Below are 22467 nucleotides of genomic sequence, written 5' to 3' on the forward strand. Positions count from 1 at the left end.
TAAGTTTGATTACCACTTGTATAGCTTTGAAGAGATGACTAAATCAAGAGTGCACATTGTTTCTATAAACTTTTTGTTTTCAAATCCTGGCGGTCTTTCTTTTTTACAGTTTGAAGGAGGTGAGTCCTTGTCCAGTGGAAACTTGTGCCAGCGATCACGGCCCAGCAGCGACTTGAACAACAGCAGCCTTCAGTCCCCTGCGCATCTGAAGGTCCAGCGGAGCATATCCGCCAACCAGAAGCAGCGGCGTTTTAGTGATCACGGTGGGGACACTCTCATAAGTGAAAAGGCACACGCATTTTGCCCATACTTGTGTTTTTTAAGCATTATATAGTCACATCTCTGTGTGTTTGTATATTTGTACCTCATCCCATTTACCACAAATTTATTTTACTGACTGATATATTTCATCCCTTTTGCAGGGACTGATACACTTTTTGTAATCAAAGAGTTTAATCTTAGTGCAGAGTATAAAATATGCAACTATAGGTATTTTCAATATGTTGTGTTTTTTTCATGAGAAGAAACGATCTGTTTGTTTTTCAGCTAATTATACTATTTTTTGTGATAGTGGGTCCATCCATTCCTCCTGCCGTATCATATACCAAAAGGCCTCAGGCTAACAGTGTGGAAAGTGAACAAAAAGAAGAGTGGGACAAAGATGTTGCTCGTAAACTTGGCAGCACAACAGTTGGATCAAGAAGTGAGATGACTACAAGCCCTCTTATAGGGCCAGAAAGAAAGAAATCTTCAGCTATTCCAAGTGTGAGTAAATAATCTGGTATATTACAATTTGTTGTAGTTATTTATGTCAGAAATTTTGGTAATTTTGGCTTTGAAAATTTTAAAGTGAATCATACATTTGAAGAACATGCAAAAGGGGCCAAGCTTCTCATAAATGCGATTCAGGAAGAAAAAATATAATATGAAGTCTAAAAATAAAATACCACTTAACCTCACCACAAAATGGTACATTAAACTTTCTGCCTCATTTCCTGTTTTTAATATTTATTTAATTTTATGCGGGTGCATTTCATATTTATTTTTTTTTCTCTCTCCTTCTCCCATCACCCCCCAAGTTGTCTGCTTTCTGTGTCCACTCGCTGTGTTTTCTTCTTTGTCTGCTTGCATTCTTCTCAGCAGCACCTGGAATCTGCTTCTCTTTTTGTTGGGTCATCTTGCTACATCAGCTCTCCATGTGTGCAGCGTCACTCCTGGGCAGGCTATGCTTTATTCACGCAGGGCGACTCTCCTTACGGGCGCACTCCCTGCATGTGGGGCTTCCCTACGCAGGAGACACCCCTGTGTGGCACAGCACTGCTGGCGCGCATCAGCACTGCGCATGGGCCAGCTCACCACACGGGTCAGGAGACCCGGGGTTTGAACCCTGGACCTCCCATGTAGTAGGTGGGCGCTCTTATCAGTTGAGCCAAATCCGCTTCCCAAATATTAAATTTATAAAAACACTGTTAAATGAAGACTCAGTTTAAAATTATTTATGAAGTCATCTCCTGTTATTCACTTTAAAACAACAAACTGTAGAAATTATAAAATGAAACTAGAAGATAGATGAGGCACTTAAGTACAAGGCATCAGAAAAAGATTAAGGTATATAAAATAAAAAAGAAAAGTAAGCTATGCAAAGTATAGAAATAGAATTGATAACCTGTAGATAATAGGAGTTTAAAGAGGCAAGGGGAAAAAATGAAGGGAAGGAAATATTTGAAGAAATAATAAGAAAGAAAGATGGAAGGCCTCATATCAAAAGGATGCAGAATGGCAAACAGATGCCCTGAAAGAAAATCTACACCCGGACTCATTAAAGTGAAATGTATAGACATCAAAAACAAAGGGAAATGTTTAGAAAGGTTCCAGTGTGAGAGAACAGATCACCTTAAAAGGAACAAGCATCAGATCGACCTTAAATTTCTCAAGAGCAACACGGATACAGGAAGATAAATGGAGTAATCTTTTTAAAGTATTGAAAGAAAGGAACTTTAAGCCTACTATTTTATATCTAGCCAAATTGTCACTATACATGAGGGTAGGATAAGTATATTTTTATATATAAAGTGTCTCAACAGTTTTGCTACACTGCCATGTATTTGAAAATCACACTTTTAGAGGAAGTATTCATAAGAAGAAAAATTAATCTAAAGTGTTGCTGTAAAGTATGTCAGATTTGGAAGTGATCAGGTAACATGTTAAAATAAGCAATAATATAAATTCAAAGAAATGAAAAAATAATGAAAATTCAGAGCCAGAATTCTGAACAGTATCCAGGAGGTGGGAGTAGGCATGGAGAGTAAAGGATTATGAGTACGTGCTGAAATATTCAGCCTTGTTACGTGGAAGATAGGGATATGTTTAAGAAATCAGTGTGGGTAAACAAGCATGAATTCAGGAACTTAAGGGCAAATGATATAAGAACAAAATTAGGATTTAGAATTTTTAAACCAGCAGAAAGGGAAAAAAATGATTTAGCCTATGAAAAGTAGAAAAGGGCGAAAAAAGAAAAAAGTTCTTAAATAGAAAACATGAATTAAGGTTCTTGAAAGCCCATATTAATATTTATAAGCAACTATTGATTGTGAGCAATGTAAATGGATTAAACTCACTAATACCCATTGTTTCATATAGCTGATTGAAACCATAACTTGTTGAATATAAGAATTTAGATTATCACCTATTCTGAGAAACAGACATACATTAACCCCCTATAAGAATTGATGGCTATGATATAAGAATTAAAAATAATGATGGATATAAGAATTGATGGATATGTCCCCTCTGTCTGATCTCCCTGGAAATAATTTAAGTTTAATAGGGTTTAATAAAAATTTTTAAAATAATTTTCCTAGGCAAACCATCATTACCCTTATCTAAAACGTCAACCAGAGGACACTTTTCATTGTATAACAAAGAAATCATTTGGGACCCCTTATTTTCTAACACTTCCCTACATTAACCAGTCATCTGACTCAGCTCAATCTCCTTTTCCTATGAATATACTCAACTTTGACTCCTTCCCTGCCTGTCTTAAAGTAGTGCTGCTTGCCTAAAGTTCTCCCCTCACATTATGAAAATCCTATTTTAATAGTTGGAGTCCTGCCTTCTCAATGGAACCTCCTATGATGGAATAATCTAAATCTCACCATCCTTTCTGATTGTAAGATCTTGGATTCTATTCTTAGCCACTTAGTATTAGAACACATTATTTATTTACTATTTGAATTTTGGTAATTTGAAAAGCCAAAGTAATACATTCTGATTAAATAATTTAAGAAGTTCAGAGTGTTGAAAATAAAATTAATGATCTCACCTTTCCTATCTGTTACCTTCCATTCTTAATGTCTATTATAACTATTTCTAATCATTTGGTATGAATTCTTTCATATGCTTTCCTTTGCATAAAAAAGTAAAATTTACATATATCTATATATAGGATTATTTTATTTTGCATTTTATAAAAATGAGATCATACTATATCTGTTGCACTGTATTTTTTTCTCATTTAAAATATTATAGGGTCCTTCTAGCACAGACCATCTGGATCTACAGTAATCTTTTTAATTGTATATTACATGATATCATATTAATAAATAGATGTATCATAATTTATTCATCCATTCTCCTATTGGTTCAGAGTTTTCCATTTTACCATAGTGTATGTCCTTGTACATTTATCTTATAGTTCTGTTAAATAAGTCCTCAAAAGTTAGATTTTTGGATATAAGTGACCATGCTCTTTTTAAAAATATATTTTTTATTTATTTTTAAAAGGTACTTAGATTACGTAAAATGTGACATAAAAAAAAATATAATGGATTCCTATATGCCCCACTCCCCACACCTCCCACCATTCCCCAAATAAATAGCTTCTTTCATTAGTGTAGTACATTCATTCTAATTGATGAACACATTTTGGAGCATTGCCACTAAGCATGAATTTTAGTTTACATTGTAGTTTATACTCTCTCCCACTCAATTCTGTAGGTTATAGCAAGATATATAATGACCCATATCTGTCATTGGCAGTGTCACTAAGGACAATTCCAAGTCCTGAAATTGTCCCTGTATTACCTCTTTGTCCCTCTTCCTGACTTCAGTACCTCCAGTAGCCACTGTCTCCACATCAATATTATAATTTCTTCTTTGCTAGAATCACAGTAAGTCTATAGTAGTATACCTATAAGTCCACTCTAGTCCATATTTTATTCCTCAATCCTGAGGATTCTGGGATGGTGATACACACTCCACCTCTAATTGAGAGGGGGCTTCAATCCCATATGACTGATGGATGGGACTTTTGCTTGCAGTTGTAGATTCTCTCGGTTCCTTGGTGTGGTCGTTATCCATCCTCACCTCCTTGTTAGTTGTCTTGAGTGAGTCCAATGAACTGGAGAGTAGGTGTTGCAACTCCACTGAGGCTCAGGGCCCAGCTGGCACATGGACAGCCCAGAGATTCAAGTCTTTTGGACATACACCTAGCACCAACATGGGTTCAAATAAAGGGGACGAAAGAGGTATGTGTAGAGATGTTACATCTGAGTCCAACTCTGTCACACAAACTCCAAAGTAGGGCCCGTTGGTGAGGCACCAACCACCAGAGCTATCTGCCATGACTGTAGGACTGGGTGTCTCCAGAGCCCTCAGGAGCCCCACTGTTTGCGATAGTATCTACTTTGGCTGTCTATGAGATCCTGCTGAGACATGCATAAGCATTACCTCTGGGAAAACCTCCTGACTCATTTTTAAGTCTCTTAGCCATATAAACTCATTTGTCTTTACCTTTTCCACCTTTTATTCAAGGTCTTTTTCCAGTTGCATTGCTCGTTGGTGTTTGGTAGTAATCCCTCAGTGCCAGGGAGGCTCATCCCCGGGAGTCAAGTCCCACCTTGGGGGCAAGGTAATGCATTTATATGCTGAGTTTGGCTTAGAGAGAGGCCATATTTGAGCAACATGGAGACTCTAAGGGGGTAACTCTTAGGCACCCTACAATACTAGTCTGTGTTGCAATTTCAAAAACAGAGGCTTGTAAGGATAGTTGTAAACATCAAGGGCCCATCAGAGGATACTAGTCATTGCCTCTGTATTTGGGTGATGGTTGCTGTACATTTATCTTACAGTTCTGTTAAGTCCTCAAAAGTTAGATTTTTGGTTTAAAAAATTTCTGCTTTTTTAACCTTAGGCTCCTCAGGTTGTGGCACCCAGTCACCCTTAGTCTGTACCAGGCTCCATCATTACTCCCATTTGCCTTACTTATCTAAAGCACCAATTCTAATGTGTGTTCTTGGCCATTTTTATATATATTTATATGTATGTATATGTATCCATGTACTATGCATTTTTAAATTTTTGATAAGTACCATCAGAATAACTTGCCAAATGCTTGGGGTAATTTAGAGAGTAACTATTTCTCTGCCAGCTCATCAACAACTAGATATTGTCAGTCTTTTAAATTTTTGCCATTCTGATAGGGGGGAAAGTATCCTTTTGTTTTAATTTGCTTATCTGACTCTTGGCAGAGACGAGTAGCTGACACACTTTAAAGCCACCGTACACAGCTTTACTTCCTTGGCTTTGAGATCATTCCTCCCAGGTGGAGGAAACCTGAATACTTACTTTTCAAACTGTAATGTTGTAAAATATTGACTGTTTGAACAAATATACATTTTTACCAGTGACTTTATTATCTGTCAATAAAATGAAGTATAATGGAAAATAGCCAATCCGCTCAAATGGATCAGGGATGTCAAACTGCTCTCCAGGACACAGGATGGAAAAAGAAATATCCATACCATGCATAGGTAATTTAGTAGGTAATAATTTTAATAGTATGTTTAAAATTTATAAAATCAGAAGCTGTTTTTTAACCAATAATAAACGCTCTTGTAAATATGATCCTGGTAACTGTCTTACATATTAGACAGTGGTCTGATATATTGGCTTAAGTGTAAGATTGGTAGGTGATATTTAACTTACATGACTCAGAATTGGACCATTGATAGACAGCAGTGGGGAGTCTTGAGTCAAGTAGTTAAATAGATTAAATGGTTGGTGAAACTTGCCAGTCAATTAATCTGAATCATCTATTTTATTATTCATCACCTACAATCATTAGGGACTATAAACAATAGTGTTGTTATTTTAAGAGAATTTAGGGCTCCTGGAGGAAGGTGCAGAAAAGCAAACATTTTCCTTATAGAAATTCCCATCCAAAAATTACATGTAAGAGTTAATGGAAAGCCACTGACTAGCCTAGAAACTTGGAAGCTACAATGGCATTCTGTTTTGAAAATACAAATATACAATTTTTTAATCAAAAGACAATATAAGGGGCAAATTGTGGGAAGATGGCAGGCTAGGAGGCTCCAGGATTAAGTCTCTCCACCAGAACAATATGAAATCAGAAGTAGCTGTCTGAAATAACTTATTTTGAAATTCTGGAGTCAAGTAGAACACTGTACTTTCTCCCAGAAAGAGCGTGAGGAAGAGGCTGGTAAATTACGGAAACGACGAGGAAAGAAATGGCTCTCCCCTCGGGGGTGTTGCCGGCAGCTTTCCCCCACTCTCACCACAGTGGTGTCCAGCCCATGGCTAGGTTACTGGAGACAGGAAGGGAAGCAAAATTCCCTTTCCCCAAGGTTGGGGGTGGGCACAATCAATTGCTGATTGTGGCTTTTTTTTTTTTTTTTAAAGATAGATAGATTGCACAAAATGTTACATTAAAAAATATAAGGGAAGAGGATGTGGCTCAAGCAGTTGGGCTCCCATCTACCATATAGGAGGTCCAGGGTTCTATACCCAGGGCCTCCTGGTGAAAGCAAGCTAGAAAGAGAGAGCAGGCAGTGAAGGAAGCAGGGAGGAATAAATAAATCTTTAATATATATTACATACAAGAGCTTCCCATATACCCCCTCCCTCTGCCCCATGGTGGCTTTGGTAAGTGACTTGGATTGCTGGGGCCTGGCTCTGAAGGCAGCCCGGGTGGCATCCTGCCCCAGCAAGGCGCCCGAGGAACCTGAAGACTCTGTGCTTCTGCAGAGCTGCAGAGTCAGTACTTGGGCTGCATTTCCTGAGCAGGTCAAGAAAGCACAGCTTTGGAGACGCGAAGGAAACACCTGGAACCCTCCTGTCCCCTCCCCAGGGCAGTTTGGTGCGGTCTTTGCCTCCCTGTCAGGTCCCTGGCTCTGCTCCTGCTAGGAAACGCCTCTCCGGGTGTGCCCCTCCCAGAATCTGCCCTCCAGGTGAAAGCAGCTTGAACAAGGAAAGCAGTGTAAGCACTTCCTGAGGTGGACGACGTGCGGCACAGGATTATCTGCTGTAAACCAGGGAGAAGGAGAAGCCTGTCTCCTGGTGACTAGGTAGTGCATGAACAGGGGAACTCCAAAGTAACTAACAAGTAAGAGCCTGGCCTCGGGGAAGACAGGCCCCCTGCCCCGGGCCTTGCATTTGCCTGGGGAGGACTGTCCTGATAGAATGGCTAACATCCGGAAAATCTCTGTGATCTTACCCAGTCTTTACCAAATAGAGAAACAGACGTATCAGGGAATAAATCCCAGTAAAAATGCTTAATATTAAATATTAAAATGTACAGTGTGCAAAAAAAGTACAAGACAAACAGGAAATGATAGCCCAACCACAGGGAAAGGATTATAAAAATCCAGAAAAAAACAATGAAGAAGACCAGACTGTAGACATACTGAACAAAGACGTTTAAAAAATGGCCTTAAACATATTCAAGGAGATGAAGGAAAATACAGAGAAAAAAAACTAAAGGTTACCAGGAAAGCAAAGAATGAGCAATGTGAAAATCTTACTAAAGATATAGAAATGGTAAAAAGGAACCAAATACTTTCTAGAGTTGAAGACAGCAATAACTGAAATGTAAAATTCCCTCGAAGCTTTCAACAGCAGATTGGAGCTGAGCAAAGAAAAAATCAGGGAACTCTTAGACAGGAAAATTGAAATAAGCCAGGCTGAGGAGCAGGAAGAAAAAAGAATTATAAAAAGAGAAAATAGACTGAGACTTCTGAGATACCATCAAGCATACCAATGTGCACAATATAGGAGTCCAAAAAAAGAGGGAGAGGAGGGGGCAGAAGGGTCATTCAAAGAACTAATGAGAGGACTTCCCAAACATAGCAAAAGACATTGATATACACACCCGAGAAGCCCAGCAACACCAAACAGGAGAAGCATGCAGAGCAGCACACCTGCCATGTACTGGTTAAGCTCAAATGCAAAGGACAAGAAGAGAGTTAGGGAAGCTGCAAGAGAAAAACAACATGTTACGTACAAAGGAGTCCAAATTAGACTGAGTGCTGATTTCTCATCAGAAACCATGGCGGCAAAAAGGTAGAAGTGCTGAAATAAAACAACTGCCAAGCAAGAATTTTATATCTGGTGAGACTGTTCCAAAAACCAGGGGGAAGTGAATGTGGCTCAAGCAGTTGGGCAACCACCTCCCATATGGGTGGTCCCGAGTTTGGTTCCCAGTGCCTCCTAAAGAAGATGAGCAGACTCAACCAGCAGGGAGTGGATGTGCCTTAAGGGGTTGGGCACCTGCCTCCCCACTGTCCCAGGTTCAGTTCCTAGTGCCTCCTGAAGAAGATGAGCAGACATGATGAGCAGGGAGCAGATGTGTCTCAGTCAAGCAATTGGGCACCCGCCTCCCCATGGGAAGTTCTGGGTTTGGTTCCTAGTGCCTCCTAAAGTAGATGAGCAAACAGCAAGCAGACACAACAAGCAGACAACCAGTAGACACAGCAAGCAAACAGACAAGGGAGCCATTTGGGGGGGCAGGGGCAAGGAAAAATGAAGTTATTCCAAAACAAACAAAAGCTAAGGATGTTGCTCATCATTAGACCTGCCCTACAAGTAATTCGAAAGGAAATTCTTCAGACTGAAGAAAGAGGACAATAGATAGTAGTTCAAAGTGGCATAAATAAATAAAGACCTATGGTAAATGTAACAGTTTGGGTAATTATAAATGCTCGTACTATGTTCTATATTTTTTGGTATGTAACTACACTTATTCCTGCAAGTGCTAAAATGAAAATGCATGAAAAGAAATGATAAATCTGTGCTTTTGGGTGTATAGTGTACAAAGGTGTAAATGGTAATAAGTTTAAAAAAGATTGAGGGATGCAGGACTGTAGGAAAAGTGTACTTCTATGCTGTTGAAGTCAAGTTGGTATCAAACTATTGTTGTTATATATTTAGATATTAAATTTAACCCCATGGTAGCCACAAGAAGAATATATGAAAAATATATCCATATAGAAATGAGAAGGCACTCGATATAGTACAATAAAAAAATCAAATAAATATGAAAGGAGGCATTAAAGGAAGAATTGAGGGACAAAAAAGGTATAAGCCTTCCAAGACTAAATAGCAAAATGGCAGAACAACATCCTGCAATATCAGTAGTGACTTTAAATGTAAAGTGACTTAAAATCTCCAGCCAAAAGGTAGAAATTAGCAGAACGGATAAAAAAGCATAACCCCAGCATATACGGTCTGCAAGAGACTAATCTTAAATTCAAAGGTACAAGTAGGTTTAGGGTAAAAGGATGGGAAAAAATATACCATGGAAGTAGTAACCAAAAGAAAGCTACAGTAGCAATAATAACAACAACAAGAACAACAATATATTAGTATAATAGCTATACTAATAAAATAGACTTTAAGTCCGTTTTATTAGGGACAGAGACATTCATTAGATTCAGATAAAGGGGACAACACAGGAAGATGTAACAATTACGAATATATATGCACCCAACAGCAGAGTCTCAAAATATGTGAAGCAAATACTGACAGATTTGAAGGGAGAAACTAACGGTTCTACATAAATATAGGAGATTTTAATACACCTTTTCATTACTGGATAAAATATCAGGGGTTCTAAACCTTTTTTATTCCTCAGATCCCTTTGGCAGTCAGGTGGAAACCACAGACCCCTTACTCAGCCCACACTTTACTGTATATTATTTAATAAATATACCCACACCAACACATCCCCACAAGAATAATGTTTTTTTTAAAATTTCAGTTCAAGCTCGCGGACCCCTTGTTAAGAACCCCTGATCTAGACAGAACATCAGTAAGGAAATACAAGACTTGAATGACACTCTAAACCAACTAGACCTAACAGACATGTATAGAACACTCCACCCAACATCAACAGAATACACATTCTTCTTGAGTACACTTGGTTCTTTTGCTAGATAGACCATATCTTAGGTCACAAAAATGTCTTAATAAATTCAAAAATATTGAAATTATGCAATATATCTTCTCTGAAAACCACAACAGACTGCAGCTATTATAGAAGTCAGTAACAGCAAGAGAAATGGAAAATGCACAAATGTGTGATCATTAGTGTACTTTTAAACAACCAATGGGTTAAAGAGGCAGTCACAAGGGAAATTAGGAATTATCTTAAGTTAAATGAAAATGAAAATACAAAGGCAGTGCTGATAAGGAAATTTATAGCTCCAAAAGCTTACATTAAAAAAGAAGAAAGATTTCAAATCAGAGATCTAACCTCAAAACTGGAAGAAATAGAAAAAGAGCAAACTAAAATCTAAGTGAACAGAAGAAAGTAAATAACAAAGATTAGAGATGAATGAACTAGAAAACAAAAAAAAAAACAATAGAATCAACAAAGCCAAAATTGTTTCTTTGAAAAGATAAATAAAATTGGCAAACATTTAGCTAGACTGATTTTAAAAAAGAGAGGATACAAATTAAAATCAGAAATCAAATTACTGAAATCAGAAAGGGGGACATTACTACCAATTGCAGTGAAATAAAAAGGGCTTGAGCAATATACCAATCAGTTAGCTAACCTAGGTGAATGGCAAATTCCTAGAAACACAAACTACTTTTATTGACTCAGTAAGAAATAGAAGATCTCAACAAATGAATAACTAGCAAAGAGATTGAATCAGTAATCAAAAGTCTCCAAACAAAGAAAAGCTCAAGATCCTGAGACTTCAGGAGAATTTAACAAACCATTCCAAGAATTCTTAACACCAATTCTGTTCATACACTACCAACAATTGAAGAGCTTTATATGAGATTAAAGCCAGATAAAGATACCACAAGAAAAGAAAACTAACAGAGCAATATCTCTTTTGAATATAGATGCAAAAATCCTCACAAAATACTGGCAAACCAAATTCAACAGCACATTAAAAGAGTTTATGATCAAGTGGGAATTATCCCTGGTATGAAAAGATTGTTCAACATACGAACATCAGTTAATGTAATACAACACATGCTCTTTTCAATTGCTACAGAAAAGCATTTTACAAAATACAGCATCCCTTCTTGATAAATCCCTTAGAAAACTAGTATTAGAAGGAAATGTCCTCACCATGTAAAGGGCATGTATGAAAAACCCAGAGCTGACATCCTACTTAATGGTGAAACACTGAAAGCTTTCCCTCTAAGATCAAAAACAAGACATGGATGCCTACTGTCGCCTTGTTATTCAACATTGTACTAGAAGTTGTGAGACTAAGCAGGCAAGAGAAAGAAATAAAAAGCATCTAAATTGGAAAGGAAGAAGTAAAACTTTATTTGCAGATGACGTGATCCCTGTATACAGAAAGTCTTGAAAAATCCACAACAGAGCTCTTAGAACTAATAAATGAATTCGGCAAAGTGACAAATTAGAAGATCAACACCCAAAAATCAGTAGTGTTTCTATATACAAGCAGTGAACATTCAGAAGAAGAAACGAAGAATAAAAATGCACAATAGAAACTAAAAGAATCAAATATCTAGGAATAAATCTAACCAAGAATGTATAGGACTTGTATACAACAATCCGCAAAGCATTGCTAAAAGTAATCAAAGAAGGTATAAATAAATGGATAGACATTCCACGTTTATAGATTAGAAGACTAAATATCATTAAGGTATCAGTTCTTCCCAAAGCAATCTACAGATTTAAAACAGTCCCAATCAAAATTCCAGCAACCTTCTTTGCAGAAATGGAAAAGCCAATCATCAAATATATATGGAAGGGCAAGGGCCCCAGAATAGACAAAAACGTTTTGAAAAAGAATGAAGTTGGAGGACTCACACTTTCGTATCTTTTTTTTTTTTTTTAAGATTTATTTATCTATTTAATTTCCCCCCCTCCCCTGGTTGTCTGTTCTCTGTGTCCATCTGCTGCGCCTTGTTTCTTTGTCTGCTTCTGCTGTGGTCAGCAGCACGAGAAGTGTGGGCGGTGCCATTCCTGGGCAGGCTACTCTCTCCTTTCATGCTGGGCGGCTCTCCTCACGGGCACACTCCTTGCGCGTGGGGCTCCCCCACGCGGGGGACACTCCTGTGTGGCAGGGCACTCCTTGCACGCATCAGCGCTGTGCATGGCCAGCTCCACACGGGTCAAGGAGGCCCAGGGTTTGAATCGCGGACCTCCCATATGGTAGACGGACGCCCTAACCACTGGGCCAAAGTCCGTTTCCCACACTTTCGTATCTTAACATTTATTACAAGGTGCAGATGTGGCACAAGCACTTGAGCACCCACCTCGCACATGGGAGGTCCCGGTTCGGTTTGCCTCCTGAAAAAACAAAAACACAACAAACAAAACAAATGATAAAACCAACTCAGGGAAGTCAGTGTAGCTCAGTGGTTGAATGCTAGCTTCCAATTTATGAGGTCCTAGGTTCAATCCCTGGCTCCTGGTACCTCCAAAAAAATTTTTTTAAAAGCCACAGTAATCAAAACAGCATGGTACAGGGTATAATACAGAGAGATGGACCAGTGGAGTTAAATTGAGAGCTCAGGAATCAACCCTTTTTATAGCCCAGTGAATTTTGACAGGGTAGCAAAAACCACTTAATTGGGAAAGAATAGTCTCTTCAACAAATGGTGCTGGGAAAACTGGGCTCTCCATTTTCAAAAGAAGGGAGGACTCCTTACCTCACACCTTATACAAAAATCAACTCAAAATGGATCAAAGACCTAAATATAAGAGTCAGAACTATCGAACTCCTAGAAGAAATTACAGGGAAGCATTGTCAAGACCTTTTGGTAGGCAGTGGTTTCTTAGACCTCATACCCAAAACACAAGCAACCAAAATAAATAAATAAATAAATAAGACCTCATAAAAATTTAAAATGTTTGTGGCTCAAAAGACTTTATCATGAAAGTAAAATGGCAACCTATTCAGTGGAAGGAAGTATTTGGAAACCATTTATCTAATAAAGGTTTAATATCTAGAATATATAAAGAAATCCTTCAACTTAACAAGGAGAACAAACAACCCAAGTTAAAAATGGGCAAAACACTTGAATAGACATCTCACCAAGAAGAAATAAAAATGGCCAGAAAACATGAAAATTTGCTTAACATCATTAGCCATCAGGGAAATGCAAATCAAAACCATTTCACATCCACTAGAGTGGCTACTACTTTAAAAATAAAGTAAAATTACAGAGGTTGGAGAAGATTCAGAAAAATAGGAAAACTTATTCATTGCTGATGGCAATGTTAAATGGTGTAACCACTGTGGAAGACAGTGGTGGCCCCTCAACAGGGTTAGAATTACTGTACGACCTTGCAATCCCACTTCTAGGTATATATGCAAAAGAAAGCAGGGACTCGGACAGATATTTGTATTACGGTGGTCATAGAGGCAATTTAACAATTGCCAAAAGATGGAAGCAGCCCAAGTGCCCATCACCTGATGAATGGATAAATTAAATTGGTATATACATAAAATGGATTAGAGTATTCAGCTGTATAACGGGATGAAGTCCTGACACATACGACAACTTGGATGAACCTTGAAGGCATCATGCTGAGTAAAATAAGCCAGGTACAAAAAGGCAAATATATGATCTCACAGATTTGAAATAATTAAAATAAGCAAACTCATAGAGTCAGAGTCTAGAGTCTACAGGTTACCAAGGGAAAGGGTGGGGATAAGGAATGGGATGTTAAGGTTTAAAATGTGCAGGGTCCTCTTTGAAATGATGGAAATGTTTTGGTAATGGGTGGCGGTGGTGGTAGCACAACATTGTGAATGTAATTAACAGCACTAAAACACATATCTGAATATGGTCAAAAGGGAAAATGTCAGGTCATGAATCCTAGGTTAAACCATGGGCTATATATAGTTAATAGCACAATTGTAAGAATATGCTTTCATCTCTTGTAACAAATGTACCATACCAATGAAATATGTTAATAATAGGGTGGTATATGGAAATCCTATGTTTTATGTATCATTGTTCATAAACCCACAATTTCTCTATTAAAAACAAAATTTTTAGATGACAATAAAACTTATGTTTTTACCATATGAATAAACAATACAAAATTCTTTGTAAAATGAGGATAAGGGAGACATTACTTCTTTCTAGGAAACTCAGGTCAAGAATGCCATAATGACTATAATATAAAATATTTTATATAAAAATTATATAAAATCTAATCACTTTTCTTTAAGCCCAAAGGAGTTGTCCATAAGGTTGGTTGCTTAGGAAATGCTGCAAATTATATGTATATCCACTTCGGAGAGCTTGTCAAGCTAGGGTTTAAGAGTGGCAGGGTAATTTTTACCTGGTCCCCAAATCCTAAACAAGGAAAACCTGCCTTGTTTAGCAGTACCCAGAGCTTTCTTATTTGAACTGTAAAACCAACTCTGTATGGTAGCTCTATAAATGAATCTGTAGCAAATGGAATAAGTGACACTGTATCTGCATAAGTGTATCTTAAGCTTCATCGGAGAAATACAACTTTGGGACTTTGTATGATTGGTTGCTATGCCAGAGAGTCACTGGCATCAAAGGAGCAAGGCAAAGGAGATAGCGTGTGAGGATCATGAATCCAGAGACACGGTTTTGAAGGAGAAGCTTAGTCCACCTGTTACTCATTTGGGAAGGAAAGGAATGGTTCAGAATATAGAAACATTTTAGAGGCATCCAAAAGATGTGGCAGCACAATTTGACAAAAAATGTGTTTAAAAATAGATTACTCATATGCCAGTTTGGCCAAAATGATAAAATTATCGAAAGTGAATAATCCCCTTATCTTGGTACGTTTGGTGCCATGAGTAATTTTACAGCATTTTAGTAATCAGTATGCAGGAGTTTTTTTTAAAGATTTATTTTATTTACTTCCTTTTCCCCAATCCCTCGTTGTTTGCATTTGCTGTGTCTGTCTGTTGTCTGCTGGTCTTCTTTTTCAGGAAGCACTGGAAACCAAACCTGGGACCTGTGATGTGGGAGGGAGGCACCTAATCACCTGAGCCACCTCTACACCCTGCTTTGTTGTGTCTCTCCTTATGCTTTCCTTGCGCCTCTTGTTGTGTCTTCTTGTTGCGTCAGCTCACTGTCTTGTCTTCTTTAGGAGGCACCAGGAACCAAACCTGGGGCCTCCCATGTGGTAGGCAGGAGCTCAATTGCTTGAGCCACATCTGCTTCCTACTATGCTGTTCTGATAATTTTCCAGGATTTATGAACTATTTTCAGTGATTTATTCCTAGATTTTAAATGCTCAGTGAATTTCTAGGCAATTAAACCGTGTCAGTAGCAAGCCTCTTGTAATAGCAAGGTTGGAAATAATTTAAATGGTCAAAAATTAGGGACTTACTGGTTAAAATACACTAGGGTATATATCTGTACAGCTGTGTTCCCTGTAGCTGTAAAACTTTTTTATTGATTGGCATGTATAGATGTAATGACATATTAAGTGTGAAAGCAGGTTGTGGACACAGTGTGTTTGAAAGATTATGAAATTTAGATTACATTCCTCATTTTTTAAGACTCTTGATGGAAGTCATTTTTCACAATCTTTCTTTCCATAATCAAATCCATTTTCTTTTGTCTTAAGTTAACATGGATCATTTCTCACCTACAAAATATTTTCAATAACCTTAGCCTGTTTTGCTCCCATACTTGCTTTAGTTTTAAATTTCTGCCTTTTATGTAACTGGTGACAAAATTCATTCCACCTAGGAACCTGTACTTTTGAGAGAGTTAAAATACATACTTACACAATTTGTTAACATGATGCTGTTTTGTTTTCCCCAAACTTAATTCAAGCATGTACCTATTAACTTTCTAGCCCTCATGATTTAACAAATCGTAGGTTAATTATGTTTTTTTTTTTTTAAGATTTTATTTTTTTATTTTTTTATTTCTCTCCCCTTCCCCCAAGTTGTCTGCTCTCAGTGTCCATTCGCTGTGTGTTCTTCTGTGACTGCTTCTATCCTTATCAGCGGCACGGAAATCTGTGTTTCTTTTTGTTGTGTCATCTTGTTCTGTCAGCCTGGGCAGGCTGCACTTCCTTTCGCGCTGGGCGACTCTCCTTACGGGGCGCACTCCTTGTGCGTGGGGCTCCCCTACGTAGGAGACACCCCTGCGTGGCACGGCACTCCCTGCGCGCATCAGCACTGCACATGGGTCAGCTCCACACGGGTCAAGGAGGCCCAGGGTTTGAACCACGGACATCCCATGTGGTAGACGGACGCCCTAACCACTGGGCCAAGTCCACTTCCCTGTATTTTAAAGAATAGTGCAATCTTGGTTACCAAAAATAGGGCAATTTTCTAGTGAAGTCAGGATTAAACAGAAGAATATTTTCTCCCTTTTGAAAATCATTTCTGTTCATATATATTTTGGTACTAGTAAATAGAATGTATTTTGGCTGGCCAAACAGGTCACGTATCAGTGGTATGTGCATCGTAAAGAGAATTGGCCTGTCTACCCCTTTCTGCTCTTCTTTTTCTCTTCTCCAACTGAGACTTGGCTTGCCTCAGTTAAAACCTGAGACTCAAGACAATATTCTCTGAGTTGCACTGAGCATACCTCTTTGGTGGCCTCATCTGGGCCTCCTCTGACCCTGGAGCTTCAGGCTCCTTGACTGGGGGTAGTTCTCGAGCAGGTGAAGACTGGCAGCCTACAGCTTCGGGGTGGGCTGCAATCTTCACTGCGCCAGGTTTCCTGTTCGTAATAGTATTTGCTATAGAGTTGACTCTTGCTCCTAGTCATGTAAAGGTGCCCATTCAACTCCTCTGCCCTTCTCCCTACCATCAGTTTACACAGGCATAAATAGAAGTAAAAACCCAGCTTTCTTCCTGCTTCCAAATGACTGCTGGCTGCTGCTGTAGGAGAGTAAGCCAAAACTTAATGATTTTGTTTATGCTTTGCCTTTTGCTCCAAAAATCTAAATGAGAGAAGCAGGAGATATATCTTTTTAATATAGGATTATGATAAATTAAAATTCTAATGGATTTTTTTCCAAGTCATTTGCACCTTAAATACTTATTTTGACTTTCCACAAATACAGCTGAAATCTTTCTCTTGTTTTCTTAAAGAACAATGCATATCCTGGAGGTAGCATGGCAAGAAGAAATACTTATGTCTGTGAAAGGACCACAGATCGATATACAGCATTACAAAATGGAAAAGACAGCAGGTAAAAATGTCATACTGCAAAGTAGTAATAACTTTATTCTTCTATATCATTACTCTTGCCAAAATTGCTGTAGCTAATGGTTCAAGGGGAAAGGAGGTACAAAATGATAAGGTTACAGCCAACCATTCTTGCTAAAACATTGTTGTCCTTCTGCACCAGGCTGGGAAGGATGGATAAATATTTAGGGAAAGCAAGAGGGAAAATCTCTTACCCATTAATTTCTGAATAAAATTTGGCAGTAAATATTCCCCTGTGATGTAGCAGATCAACCCTTCTTTATCCAGTCTTTTGAATTTGAATCTTATTCTCTTACGCACTGTTTCATCCTTCTCTTTTTCCATTTCCCCTACTCATCAAACGATTATGATATCCAGATAATGAAGTGTCAGTGTCCTTCTTCTAAAGAGATGTAGCCATATGCACTGATCATTCAGAACGATGCACTTCTCAAAGTGTTTTATTTTAAATAACACTAAATCCTAGTATTTTTATTATTTTTAAAAATATAACTTCTTTTCATCATAACTTGTAAGTTACCAGTATAGTACAAATGGATAGTGTGTCAATTCTAATAGAATTCCATTCTCAGTTCCATTTCTAGTCATTCCAGTAGAATAGTCAGACCTTTGTGACATTTGCTTGCTCTCAAGTAATTGGAGATAATAGGTATGTAAAGTATTATTATAAGGCATAAAAGATAAACATATCTTCCTTGGACATAAGATACTTTATGTTAGAAAGATAGCTGGGAATTGATTTCCACTTACTATTTTTCCTGTACTAAGTCCTAATGTGCAAAACTCTTTAATCTATATTAGTTAACATATTGATTGACAATGTGAGCTTAATGTGTTATGATGATATTTCTAGAGATAGTACCTTTAATATAATTAAGAATTCTTATTGTATGAATAATGGGCAATGAACCATAGTAACATATCACACCAACCTGTGATTTTTGGAAAGTGAAAAATGTCTCTGGTCTTAATCATTTTGTCTAAAATGATTATACTTCCACAAAAACAATTTCATAGCTTCTCAGATTCACGTATGGAGCAAGTGTGTGTGGAAGATAGTGATAAATTCACCCTGTACACTCAATAAGAATATGAATTTGTTTCAGTAGTCAGTGACATTTCAAATGTTTCAGTCATTAAAGCATTAGCCTAGTTCTTGTGTTGGTGAACAGCAGTTTTCCTTCCTTTTTTGCACTTGGACGGCCTTCTCAACTGTTCTGCGTCAAAGCCTGATGGAGATGTCAGCGAGTAGCATGTCTTCCGCAGGCCCCGCGGTGGCTGCCGCAGCGCCCTCCGCTCGACCGCGCCACCAGAAGTCCATGTCTGCCTCTGGCCATCCCATTAAAGTGACGCTGCCAACCATTAAAGACGGCTCTGAAACCTACCGACCTGGGTACTGCCATGGCTGTGTTTCATGTTGTCGCTAAGGGCTTTTTAAGATATAGTACTGGGTGAAAACAGATGGTCGTTACTGTCACACTAAGTGCTTTTGTAAGAGATGCAGTGTTTTGGGCAGAGGAAAAGTTGAATTGTAGCATCAACTTATTGCATGCTTTAGCAGTTGTCAAAAATGTTGCTCAAAGTGTAAACTATAATGTAAACTCTAGTCCTGGCTAGTACAGTGCTTCAATATGTGCTCATCATTTATAACAAATGTACCACCAAAAGAAAGTTGCTTATAATTTAAACATTTTCCAACAATTTTCTTTAACGATTTTGTTTTAAATCCATCTAGAAAGTAAAGTGTTGCTGCCTAATTTATCATTTAGATAAATTGAGATTTTTATGATTTAATAACCAAAAAACAAAACAAAACAAAAACACTAGACCAGGAGTAATTGCCCCAGCTCTTGCCAAGTACTTATGCTTACTCCTCTTATCAACACAACAGATCTCAAAGAACCCTTTCAGGTGTAAAATGTTTTGATTCTTTTTCTAATATTTGTCTATTTTAGTTTTGATGAAATTCAGAAACATCTGAATGTTTTAATGCTTTGATATTTGGATTTGCTAATTATATTGGTAGTGACATATAGCATTGTGTTACCCGGAGGCCTTACTTATAAATAGAAAATAGTTCTACTCAAAATCTTTTTGACAAACAATAAAATGTTCCACACTGTTGAATGGTTTAAGTTCAGAAAGCAGAGTAAAATGTATTCAGCTCCTTTGTTTTTTGACATTCCTGACTTGAAGAAAGGAGTTGGATGTATGTGTCCCTGCTTCAGCCATTTCTTAATCTTCAGCTACCTAGTTTTTATAAAAGGCATTTGGTTTCAAACTGAAATTTTATCTCTCTCTGGTTATATAGTAAATACAGTTACCCGTGCATCCTATCTCTAATGTGAACAAGGACAATAAGGCCTAATAGAAGTAGCCATAGCCAGTTTTTCTAGTTTTTAGTGTAAGCGACAGCTTTCCCTGTCATTACTCTAACTAATATATCTTCGTTTGCCCCAGCAGTACGGCTCAGCGAGCGCCTGCTGCCTCCCCATCTGCTCACAGCATTAGTGCCAGCACTCCAGACCGAACCCGCTTTCCCCGAGGGAGCTCAAGCCGCAGCACTTTCCACGGGGAACAGCTGCGGGAGCGGCGCAGCGCCGCGTATAACGGGCCACCCGCCTCGCCTTCCCACGAGCCTGGTGCGTTTTCACACGCCCGAAGGGGAACGTCAACGGGTCTAATAAGCAAGATCACGTCCAAATTCGTCCGCAGGTCAGTACCAGCGTACTGTCATGTTTTGTTTCTTCCAGACCTTATAGAGCAAACTCATTTTTTTCTTTAATCTTTATAGTAATTTTCCAAAGTGGTTTCATGCCATTTCACAAGAGCTGCTCTTTTACAGAAGTAGGAAGAAAAGATTGGAAGATGAAAAGTCTTTTTTTCTTATGAGAAAGAGGGGGGAAAAAATGGCAAGATGAAAAAATTTTAATTCTCCAAAATAGAGTAGAAAGAACAAAAGCTAACATCAAAATGTGTTTAAAAAAAAAAAATTATCCTCTGCTTAAAAGTTTTGAGAAAAAGGACTTAAATATGAGTTTATATTTATCCTTCAAATAATATTTCTTACCCTAAAAGTACTTTTAAATTTCTCACTAATAATGTATCTTACACTTTTTTCTTTGTATAAAAATTCTATGTACTAGAATCACATAGATTACATAAATAATTTAACATCATAAAATCTTAACATCAGAGCAAAGTAAAAGCAAAACAAAGTACATATATAGTAAACTTCTAATCTACTAAAATAGTAAAATTGTTCTCTTTTCTATACAGTTAACATACAATACACATTTGATGATATAAGGAGCAGAACACAATTCAGGTTGATGTAAATTTGACCTATCATTATACCCTATTAAATGCCTACTGAAATCCTATATTAAGTACAAAGCGCTATGCTAAGTGCAGAGCAAGGTACAAGGATGAATAATATAGCAGCAGACATGTAAACAACTAACTATAACACAAAACTGAGGGGGACGCATGTTAGAAAGAAGTGCCTGCAACATGCTGGAGAAGTCCAGAAGCAGCCAATTGCTTCTGACTAGGGAGAAGATGGAAGCTCCAAACCATACAGTTATTTGAGCTGTATATTAAAAAATATTGAATACTTGATTTCCAATTTTATTAGTGTTCCTAGGATTTTAAAGAGTGTGTGGAAAAGAGAAGAAGCAGTTTTAGTTTCTTGCTTAGTCATGGAGCTACTTATGGGCTCAGTTCATGCATCAGTTTGCTCAGAATCACATAGCTGAACCTAAAACTTTAAATCCTAAAATGCAATGTGAATTTTTTTTACCGTATCAGTCAGTGATTTTGTACTATTTGGACAGTTACCATTCATTATGACACCTTGACTGAGAAAGACTTAACAGCTCACCATCAGATCAACATGAAAGACGAGAGCATTCACTGGCCATTCACAGAGTAGTAGTCAGGTGATCAGTAGTTTCTGCTTTGGGAATTTGACTATTTAAGTCCATTTTTAAAAGCCAGTATTTTCTCATGCTTAAACCTAGAGTAAGTTTAAAGTAAAAAAAAAACAACAGGTTTTGAGTTTAATGCTTCATTTCTAAGTGTGCATTAAGCATTGTACAACATATATCTCTTGACTGCAGTGAAAATTTAGACTGTAGAGGAAACAGTCTTGTCTTTCTAGACTAAAAGTCAGGAGACAGAATGTCAAAGCACGAAAGTTCTTTGGAGATAGTCTGCTGTGAGGTTGGGATAAAGGATCTCCATGTGGTCATTTAACAACTACCTGAAGAGCCACTGTGGGCTGGGCACCTAGTTGGGTTTTTCCCCTGCAGTGAATGGGCTGGCAGGCCCTGCCTTTCCGGCTGCAATAGTGCACACTGTTGACACTTTTTTTTCATCTGGCTTCTGGTTTTCCTCCTACCTTAGGAACTTGCCATCCTTTCTCAGGCCCGTTCCTTTGCTTGTTCCTTTAAAGGTACAGGATTCCCTTGCATTTTTCCCTCCCTCTCTTGGTGATCTTACTCAGGCCTAGGACGCTAAATTCCATCTTATAACAACTCCAAATTTATATCCTTAGCCCAGTCTCTCCACTTAGATATATAAAAGACTCTCAAACAGAATATGTCCAAGACTTAACTCCCAGCCCTCTTTACCATTTTAAATAACACTACACCATCCTTCCTTGCTCGGCATAGATCTTGGAGTCATCCTCGGCTCCTTTTTGTCTCAGACCACACATTGAATCCACTGGCAAATTGTGGATTTCCGGACTCTGTTTCTCATCACTCCCAAAACTGCCATCATGATCTAAATCATCTCTCCTAACAGAACTCCTAATTTCTGCCCTTGTCCACCTGGTCTGTTTTCAGCAGTGTAAGTCTAATCATGCCACTCCTCTATTAAAAACCCTCAAATGGCCTTCATCTTACTCGGAATTTGCCACTCGCCGCTGTTCCCGTGATCTCTGAGGCCTTGCGGCACAGTTCACCTGCCCATTTCCACTCTGACCTCGTCTTCTCT

General features: G+C 38.1%; 1 protein-coding gene across 3 annotated transcripts in view; it reads left to right on the forward strand.

Moving 5' to 3' along the window:
• MARK1 (microtubule affinity regulating kinase 1) overlaps nucleotides 1–22467 on the forward strand; it is a 152371-nt gene that overhangs the window by 120799 nt on the left and 9105 nt on the right. For 2 of the 3 annotated variants that reach the window (XM_058275244.2, XM_071207748.1), the window contains exons 12-16: nucleotides 110–263; nucleotides 572–765; nucleotides 17349–17449; nucleotides 18695–18859; nucleotides 19930–20181. In XM_058275244.2, coding sequence (XP_058131227.1) covers nucleotides 110–263; nucleotides 572–765; nucleotides 17349–17449; nucleotides 18695–18859; nucleotides 19930–20181 — 866 coding nt within the window. Of the gene's footprint in view, nucleotides 1–109; nucleotides 264–571; nucleotides 766–17348; nucleotides 17450–18694; nucleotides 18860–19926; nucleotides 20182–22467 lie in introns of all 3 variants that reach the window. The other variant, XM_058275243.2, reaches the window with a different exon arrangement.

Source organism: Dasypus novemcinctus, chromosome 13, assembly GCF_030445035.2.
Source record: "Dasypus novemcinctus isolate mDasNov1 chromosome 13, mDasNov1.1.hap2, whole genome shotgun sequence".
NCBI classification, from domain to species: domain Eukaryota; kingdom Metazoa; phylum Chordata; class Mammalia; order Cingulata; family Dasypodidae; genus Dasypus; species Dasypus novemcinctus.